At 50.1% G+C, this 10,260-nt stretch overlaps 1 protein-coding gene across 1 annotated transcript in view; it reads left to right on the top strand.

Annotated features, from left to right (window-relative positions):
* LOC118357742 (synaptopodin 2-like protein) overlaps positions 1–6,473 on the top strand; it is a 12,289-nt gene extending 5,816 nt beyond the window's left edge. The window contains 2 exon segments of the mRNA XM_052478229.1: positions 2,336–3,567; positions 3,569–6,473. Coding sequence (XP_052334189.1) covers positions 2,336–3,567; positions 3,569–5,083 — 2,747 coding nt within the window. The 3' untranslated portion in view covers positions 5,084–6,473.
* The last annotated feature ends 3,787 nt before the right edge of the window (positions 6,474–10,260 follow it).

Genomic DNA, 10,260 nt, shown 5'->3' with positions numbered 1-10,260 from the left:
AGATATACCCTATTTACATGATCAATGAGATATACCCTATTTACATGATCAATGAGATATACCCTATTTACATGATCAATGAGATATACCCTATTTACATGATCAATGATATGTACCCTATTTACATGATCAATGATATATACCCTATTTATATGATCAATGAGATATACCCTATTTATTTGAATCTGTAAATAAGGTTTCAAGGATACTTCATGTGAAAACAACATTCTTCCCATGAAGCTAGACATACATACTGCATGTCTGACCTGCATAGATGACTACATGAATGTCTCACAGCTGTCTACCTCACCCTGAACTATAGCAGTTGGTTGGGACTCACTGATTTTCATCCCAAGCACGGTTTTAGCCCTGCTGAGCTAAAGCCTAGGCATTTGTTTGAGGCGCTCATGCAAGTAGTCAGGTTTCAGGCAAGGTTACCTCTTGGACAGAGACAATAGTGGCAGACTGTTGATTGAGGGGACAAGTGACCTGCCCTTTCTCATAATACACACACAGCTAAGAGTAATGAGTAAGTTGTTCTTGACGACCTAGAACAACACACACACCTTTTACAAGGTAGTAGCGCGTATGTGATGTGGGTGAAGAAAGGGGGAGAATCCGATAGACTGTGTGTGTGTTTGTGTGTGTGTGTGTGTGTGTGTGTGTGTGTGTGTGTGTGTGTGTGTGTGTGTGTGTGTGTGTGTGTGTGTGTGTGTGTGTGTGTGTGTGTGTGTGTGTGTGTGTGTGTGTGTGTGTGTGTGTGTGTGTGTGTGTGTGTGTGTGTGTGCATGCGCGTGCCCAGACAGGTGTGCAAAGGACGTTCCCTCATAATGAAAGGGGGGGCCATGACTGAAAAAGGTTTGGTAAGTGCTGATCTAGCTAATGATTAGCACAAATACCGATGGGGAACCCCATGCTCCAGTCTATGTATTTATCGACACTATGCATCAGTTGGGCTACAGGTGATAATGCTTATTGCTAAGGAGTACAGCAGCCTGATAATATCGACCAATATGTCGTTAGGCTCATTTCTGGACATTCATTTTGAAGTAAAAGTTGCCAAAACTAACTTTCTCACAGTCATTCCACAGACAAAATGACATGCCAGGCGTGGTGAAAGGTACACAAATAAGCATTAAGCGGTCTTGGCTTTTACAGGGGTAGAGTGGTGACTCTCTGAACTCATTTGGATAGTTTTCCCAATTATTGGGCAAAAAACTCTGAATTGGGCAGACTGTGAAAACACAGCCTTAGAGTTAGACCAACAGTTCAAAAGTAATACGGACATTATTGGTATTTCCGATGAGATTGGGATATATTGACCAAATTATCAAGAATATTTTTACGCCCTTGCAGACAGGGATGTGGATACTGACAGACAGTCTAACAGGTCGCTGCTCAACTGGGGAGGAGGGGGAATTTAGAGCTTTGAGCCCCCCAGCACACTCTCCTGTCTGTCAGGGTTGAGCCCCTCCCCACTTGTTGATGGTGTCACCTATCATGGTGTCGTCATGGAATTGAGTGACATTCCAGATGCTATGATGTCATTCTGTTGATCCCAGACATAATTCTAACCAGACCTTTCTTATTCATTTCAGTTACTTATTTAATCAGGGGCATCATTTCAGCTAAACCCTGGGTACGGCAAAGTGACGGGGATTTCTTCAAAAAAAGTGACTGCATTTACTGCTTATCTACAAAATGTACAAACTCTAAAATGCAATTTGGAGAACAGCAAAAACAAGCTAAATGTGCTACTTAACATTCGATGCACTAGCTCAGCACCGGGATTAAAAGTCCAGTTTAGTTTCATGTTAAGTCAGATGTCTTTGGCAGTTACCTAGCCAAAGCCACGTACTACAGCCATCTTCACCTCTGCAATGAGTTGAGGAAAAAGTCACGCTGTTCCCTGCAGCTGCATCGATGGGCTCTCCGTAGAGAGAAAGAAGTGAAGCGAGAGGTTTCATTCCCATCAAAATCTGTCCAAAATAAACCCAATCCGTTTCTATGGACTTATTTTGACCTGGGCTTGTCGCCTGCCTTCCTGCCTTTGGGACAGCGACTCCCATTGTTAGGGCGGAGACATGAGTATCTCATCATTCATTATAGATCTCTGCTCTATATGAAGCCAGACATACAAACAAATAGTGCTAAACTGCATTTGCATTTGAATTGAGATTGGAATGATTTTAATCGCCTATTTTAAATCATTGGTGTTGAGCTATGATATGGCGACTGCCATACCCAATTGACACTCCTGTATTTAATCCTCTGTTCTCTCTTACTTTCTCTCCCTCTCCTCCCCCCTCCTCACATCCCTCCCCGTGTCTCCCAGAGCTGCAGAGAGGAGAGAGTGTGGTAGACAGGCAGGTGAAAGAGGCTCGTACTAAATGTCGTTCCATCGCCTCCCTGCTCACCGACGCTCCGTACTCCAACTCCAAAGGAGTTCTCATGTTCAAGAAGAGACGCCAGCGTGCCAAGAAGTTCACCCTCACCTGTTTCGGCCGCGCGGAGGGGGAGGTGGGTGCTGAGACTGGGGGAGAGACGGAGGGGGAGGTGGGTGCTGAGACTGGGGGAGAGACGGAGGGAGAGGAGGAGGAGGGGAGTTCCTTCCCCTCGGGTTCAGAGGTGGATGAAGAGGGCTTCGCTGGAACCTTTGACCCCACCTGGGACAGCGGATACCTGGACCTGCTGGATAGGAGGAGCTCCGCCTGTCCGTCCACATATAACTCAAGGTCCCAAACACCAACCAATCAGAGCTCAGGGTTGGGTTCCTCGGCTTATCAGAGTCCAGAGATTAATGTGTCAATCAATCAGGGCTCTGTGGCGAATGCCCCAGCCTTTCAGAGCCCAGGGCTGGACTCCATTGCCTATCAGGGGAAAGAGACGGAGCAGTCTGAGCAGCAAAGGAAAATGGTCACCCATGTCGCCTATAACCCCGCCCCTAACCCCTCCCCGGCCACAGGGGGCCCTGTAGGGGTGAGTCGGGCCAGTGTGGTTCTGACCCCCCCCTCTCACACACCTAACCTCCAACCTGACCTAAACCCTAACCCGCCTGGAGGGATCCATAACCGCACGGCATGCCCCTTCACCTCAGGCCTCGCCCCATCTCGCCCTCCAGTCACCCCTGTCATCTTTCGACCCGTCCAGCCCACTCCTGCCGTAACTATGGTTTCCAAACCCACCACAGCAGTATCCATGGTGACCATTGCCCCTCCTCGCCCTTCAGGGGGGCCCCAGGCAAGGAGAGCGGTCTCCAGTACCTCTCTCTATATCCCCCCTAGACCTGCTGCAGCCATCCTCTCTCCTACCTCTGCCCACCCTCGTCCTCCGGTTCTATCTCCTCCCTCTCTGGCCTCAGCTCCCTTCTCTCTTACCTACACTCCCTCTCAACCTTTCATTCCTCCCTCTGTCCATACTGCCACCTTCTCTCCCTCTTCTGCACCCTATTCTCTTCCGAATCATCCTCCTCAACCCACACAACACTTCTGCTCCTTGACTGCTCATCAACCTTTCTCTCCACCTCCTCCTGCCCCCCCTCAACACTTCTCTGCTCCTCCTCAACAACCTTTCTCCCCTCCGCTTGACGCCCCAGTCTATTCATCCTCTGCTGTGGCTGCCCAGTCCTTCTCTGCTCCTCCTTCTATTAATCAATCCTTCCCTCCTTCCTATCCCACACCTTACTCTCACCCACCCCCTTGCTCAGACCCAACCCCCTCCTCCCCTGACCTTCAACCCCTATGTTGCCACTGCAACCCCCTCCACGGCCCAGCCCCCATCCTCTGATTCGCTGTCCTCCCGTGAGCAGCGTATCGCTGTCCCCGCATCCAGAACAGGCATACTGGCGGAGGCACGTCGTCGCAGCAACAAGAAGCCAATGTTCCGTCCGTCTGTGGAGAACAAGAAGGACGTGTCTCCCAACCCGGCCCTGCTCGAACTGCTCCAAAACCCGGATGCACCAACCAGGATGGGTCCACGCCCCGGTTCCGGTCCCGGCTCCATGGGGCCTAGTGGAGGAGTGGGAGGTGTGGAGACTGGAGGTGAGTCTGGCCCTGAAGAGGACTGGTTGAGGCTGGGGGCCGAGGCCTGTAACTTCATGCAGGCCCGGAGAGGCCCCAAGCCCCCTCCTGTGGCCCCTAAAACGCAGGGCCCTCCACAGGTACCCCAGTTAGCAGGGAAGGGGGGTCAGCTGTTCGCCCGTAGACAGAGCAGGATGGATCGCTATGTGGTGGAGAGCACCCCCTCCTCACCCCAACCCTCTCCCGGCCACCCCCGCCAGCCCTCTCCCACCCTATCCCTCCCCTCTCAATTCAGATACTCCTCCAGCTGCAGAGCCCCCCCTCCCATCAGCTACAACCCCCTCCTCTCCCCCTCCTGCCCTCCCCAGGCCCAGCGCCAGAGGGCGGGGGTAGCAGGGCAGGGTGCGAGACCAGCGGGGCATAAAGCCGCTCCTGGGAGTCAGAAGGCTCAAGGCATCAAGGCTTTGGACTTTATGAGTCGCCAGCCCTACCAGCTAAACTCCTCCCTCTTCAGTTACGGGGGCGGGACTCCCCAGCAAGCACAGGCCTATCAACAGCAGCCGAGCATGATGGGCGGCACCTACGGGCCCATCAAGACGCCACGTGTGTATGAGATCAAGCGCTTCTCCACGCCACCTCCCACAGGCCCCTCCCCTACGATCATTGTCCCACGGTCAGCGACCACACTGGGAGAACCGCTGTGGAGGTCTGATATCATTTCTCCTCTGCCCACAGCCACTCCCTGCTACCAATCCCCCTCTAACACCCCCTACCAGCCTCAGCCCCAGTGGGTCCCTCCTCCTCCAGCCCCCAACGCCCCCCTCCCTCAGCTCCCTAGCTTCCCCTCTGCCCATATCCATAACCCTCACCCCTACCCCTCCGAGCCCCACGCCCCTCAACAGGGTAACAGGCCGTTTAAGAGTGCCCCTGATCTCAGTCCTCTTGTCCACACCCCACCTTGCCCCGCCTCCACCAAGCCCTCCAGAGTTCCTCGCCCCAGATTCAGCACCTCTAACCTGGGTCTGCAACCCAGTGTCTGGCGCCCCGGATCCACCTCGCACTGAGATGGCAGGTCATGGATTGGCACGAAACGACAGGAATATAAATCCCCCATATTCTGTTGTGATTTTGTTTTTTGGTCTTTGTCACGTCTAAGAAGATGTAATGGTGCATTGCAGGCTTTTATTGATTTCTTGTTTGGGCACTATTGCAACTCTTGGATCACACCACCCATTTCATAAATTGACCTCCTCTTTTTCTCTTCGTAAAAAATATTGTTTGATGTATAGTTGATATGCGTTGTTGATATGTATGCATATATGAATGTAAAATAAGTATTTAATGACAATCAGAAAGATAAAAAGTGATCTAAAATGAGAACGACATGGAGAGGGAGAGAGAATGGGACACAATGTGAGGTTGAATAAAGTTTATTTAAAGCGATGGGGTCCACAGAATAAAGGTGAAAGTAAAGAATGAAGTTGAGTGATAAACTGATACATGGAGGATGTGCTAAAGGCAAGCCTGTGGAACGAGAGAGTGATGGAGGATGGAGAGGAGAGATAGATTAGAGGAGAGATAGATTGGAGGAGAGATTAGAGGAGAGATAGATTGGCGAGAGATAGATTAGAGGAGATAGATTAGAGAGATAGATTAAATGTGAGAGACTGGAGGACAGATAGATTAGAGGACAGATAGATTAGAGGAGAGATAGATTAGAGGAGAGAGACTGGAGGACAGATAGATTAGAGGAGCGATAGATTAGAGGAGAGATCGACTGGAGGACAGAGATTAGAGGAGAGATAGATTAGAGGAGATAGATTAGAGAGATAGATTAAAGGTGAGAGACTGGAGGACAGATAGATTAGAGGACAGATAGACTGGAGGACAGATAGATTAGAGGACAGAAAGACTGGAGGACAGATAGATTAGAGGAGAGGAAATAAAAGTCTTCTCTAAGAGACAAACTGTTCGGTAATATGCTGATCTGTTAAAGACTAGGATGGACTATATGCCTGCGGTGTGCTGCCATTGTGGCTTTAACTCGGGGGGCTAACACAGTCTCGTGGAGCGATGACGGGCACCGGTTCAAACCCCAGTTGGTCACATAAAGGCCTGAATCTGAAATAGAGATCTGACTCCGTTACAACTATATTGTACTTATTATTGTCATGATTATTGTGATTATGTTCTTATTTTGAATATTATAAAACAGCCCGTTTTTTGGGGGGGGGGGCTTCATGTGATTGTGTCAGAGTATTGCACAGTAGTACATCAGGATGCATTTGTTAGATGTTTTCCCCACTTCATAAAGTGCACCCTTTTATTGTTATAAGGAAGGGAGGTGAGGGGTGGAAGGGACGGTTGTGGTGATGATTTGTCTGATTGTTGATATGCAAGCTGTTAAAAGTTGTTATTCTGTGGTACGGAGAAATAAAACTGGATGTGAAACTCTCCAGCTGTCTGTCTGTCTGTCTCTACCTATGTCACTGACATCATGCTACTGTCGCGGACTCCGAAGTCTTGCTCCCAGACAAACTAAACAGCTTCTTTGCTCGCTTTGAGGACAATACAGTGCCAACAACACAGCCCGCTACTAAAACCTGCGGGCTCCCCTTCACCGCAACCAACATGAGTAAAACATTTAAACATTTAAACGTGTTAACCCTCGCAAGGCTGCCGACCCAGATGGCATCCCTAGACGCGTCCTCAGAGCATGCGCAGACCAGCTGGCTGGTGTGTTTACGGACATATTCAATCAATTCGTATCACAGTCTGCTGTCCCCACATGCTTCAAGAGGGCCACCATTGTTCCTGTTCCCAAGAAAGCTAAGGCAACTGAGCTAAAAGACTACCGCCCCGTAGCACTCACTTCCCCACCATGAAGTGCTTTGAGAGACTAGTCAAGAATCATATGACCTCCACCCTACCTGACACCCTAGACCCACTCCAATTTGCTTACCGCCCCAATAGGTCCACAGACGACGCAATCACAATCACACTGCACACTGCCCTAACCTATCTGGACAAGAGGAATACCTATGTAAGAATGCTGTTCATCGACTACAGCTCAGCATTTAACACCATAGTACCCTCCAAACTCGTCATTAATCTTGAGACCCTGGGTCTCGACTCCGCCCTGTGCAAATGGTTACTGGACTTTCTGACAGGATGCCCCCAGGTGGTGAGGGTAGAAAACAACATCTCCACCCCGCTGATCCTCAACACTGGGGCCCCACAAGGGTGCGTTCTCAACCCTCTCCTGTACTCCCTATTCACCCATGATTGCGTGGCCATGCACGCCTCCAACTCAATCATCAACATTGCAGACGACATTACAGTGGTAGGCTTGATTACCAACAACGACGAGACGGCCTACAGGGAGGAGGTGAGGGCCCTCAGAGTGTGGTGTCACTTCGCTCTGCAGGTTGTATAACTTTTTCATTACATTTCATTATAGTACAACGGTTGATTTGTCTAATCTTAGCAATTCTTCTTAGCTAGCTACATAGCCGTCCTTGTATCAGAGATAATTGCATAATTATCGTATTTCGTTGCCCTAACGTAGCCTTCACTGCTATTCGCCCAGGAGCTAGCAAACGCTAGCTAACGCACACAGATTAGCATCACTGTAGTGCTATTCACTCAACTGAACGACTTGATTAGTTTAGTGTTAGCTAGCTACATAGCTGTCTTTGTTTCCAAGATAATTGTGTAGTTTAGTGTGTGTAGTCTTGGAGTGATTATCTTAATTCACTGAGGTTCGCTAGCCAGCTATTTGTCGTCCTTAACGTAGGAGACTCTGCTAGCTAGCCAACAGCTAACAGCTAACAGCTAGCCAACGTCACCACACACACGTCTACTGATTCGAATTCAACAACCCGGTCAGGTAGTATCACATTTTCATTTCATTTCATTACAGTACAACGGTTTGATTTGTTTGATCGTAGCTAGCTACATAGCTAGCTACATAGCCGTCTTTGTTTCAAAGATAATTGTGTAGTCTAGAGCGATTTCCTAGGTTAGCTAGCCAGCTATTGTCGTTCTTTTAACGCAACGTAACGTAAACAACACTGCTAGCTAGCCAGCTAGCCCCGAATAGTAGCACTGTAGAAACTATTACACTCAACGGAACGACTTGATTAGTGTAGTGTCAACAACGCAGCTACTGCCAGCTAGCCTACTTCAGCAGTACTGTATCATTTTAATCATTTTAGTCAATAAGATTCTTGCTACGTAAGCTTAACTTTCTGAACATTCGAGACGTGTAGTCCACTTGTCATTCCAATCTCCTTGCATTAGCGTAGCCTTTTCTGTAGCCTGTCAACTATGTGTCTGTCTATCCCTGTTCTCTCCTCTCTGCACAGACCATACAAACGCTCCACACCGCGTGGCCGCGGCCACCCTAATCTGGCGGTCCCAGCGCATACGACCCACGTGGAGTTCCAGGTCTCCGGTAGCCTCTGGAACTGCCGATCTGCGGCCAACAAGGCAGAGTTCATCTCAGCCTATGCCTCCCTCCAGTCCCTTGACTTCTTGGCACTGACGGAAACATGGATCACCACAGATAACACTGCTACTCCTACTGCTCTCTCCTCGTCCGCCCACGTGTTCTTGCACACCCCGAGAGCTTCTGGTCAGCGGGGTGGTGGCACCGGGATCCTCATCTCTCCCAAGTGGTCTTTCTCTCTTTCTCCCCTTACCCATCTGTCTATCGCCTCCTTTGAATTCCATGCTGTCACAGTTACCAGCCCTTTCAAGCTTAACATCCTTATCATTTATCGCCCTCCAGGTTCCCTCGGAGAGTTCATCAATGAGCTTGATGCCTTGATAAGCTCCTTTCCTGAGGACGGCTCACCTCTCACAGTTCTGGGCGACTTTAACCTCCCCACGTCTACCTTTGACTCATTCCTCTCTGCCTCCTTCTTTCCACTCCTCTCCTCTTTTGACCTCACCCTCTCACCTTCCCCCTACTCACAAGGCAGGCAATACGCTTGACCTCATCTTTACTAGATGCTGTTCTTCCACTAACCTCATTGCAACTCCCCTCCAAGTCTCCGACCACTACCTTGTATCCTTTTCCCTCTCGCTCTCATCCAACACTTCCCACACTGCCCCTACTCGGATGGTATCGCGCCGTCCCAACCTTCGCTCTCTCTCCCCCGCTACTCTCTCCTCTTCCATCCTATCATCTCTTCCCTCTGCTCAAACTTTCTCCAACCTATCTCCTGATTCTGCCTCCTCAACCCTCCTCTCCTCCCTTTCTGCATCCTTTGACTCTCTATGTCCCCTATCCTCCAGGCCGGCTCGGTCCTCCCCTCCCCGCTCCGTGGCTCGACGACTCATTGCGAGCTCACAGAACAGGGCTCCGGGCGGCCGAGCGGAAATGGAGGAAAAATCGCCTCCCTGCGGACCTGGCATCCTTTCACTCCCTCCTCTCTACATTTTCCTCCTCTGTCTCTGCTGCTAAAGCCATTTTCTACCATTCTAAATTCCAAGCATCTGCCTCTAACCCTAGGAAGCTCTTTGCCACCTTCTCCTCCCTCCTGAATCCCCCCTCCTCCCTCTCTGCAGATGACTTCGTCAACCATTTTGAAAAGAAGGTCGACGACATCCGATCCTCGTTTGCTAAGTCAAACGACACCGCTGGTTCTGCTCACACTGCCCTACCCTATGCTCTGACCTCTTTCTCCCCTCTCTCTCCAGATGAAATCTCGCGTCTTGTGACGGCCGGCCGCCCAACAACCTGCCCGCTTGACCCTATCCCCTCCTCTCTTCTCCAGACCATTTCCGGAGACCTTCTCCCTCACCTCACCTCGCTCATCAACTCATCCCTGACCGCTGGCTACGTCCCTCCCGTCTTCAAGAGAGCGAGAGTTGCACCCCTTCTGAAAAAACCTACACTCGATCCCTCCGATGTCAACAACTACAGACCAGTATCCCTTCTCTCTTTTCTCTCCAAAACTCTTGAGCGTGCCGTCCTTGGCCAGCTCTACCGCTATCTCTCTCAGAATGACCTTCTTGATCCAAATCAGTCAGGTTTCAAGACTAGTCATTCAACTGAGACTGCTCTTCTCTGTATCACGGAGGCGCTCCGCACTGCTAAAGCTAACTCTCTCTCCTCTGCTCTCATCCTTCTAGACCTATCGGCTGCCTTCGATACTGTGAACCATCAGATCCTCCTCTCCACCCTCTCCGAGTTGGGCATCTCCGGCGCGGCCCACGCTTGGATTGCGTCCTA

The sequence above is a fragment of the Oncorhynchus keta genome, chromosome 24, assembly GCF_023373465.1.
Source record: "Oncorhynchus keta strain PuntledgeMale-10-30-2019 chromosome 24, Oket_V2, whole genome shotgun sequence".
Classification (NCBI taxonomy): domain Eukaryota; kingdom Metazoa; phylum Chordata; class Actinopteri; order Salmoniformes; family Salmonidae; genus Oncorhynchus; species Oncorhynchus keta.
The sequence above is the reverse complement of the archived record's forward strand: the minus strand, read 5'-3'. Positions and strand labels throughout refer to the sequence as shown.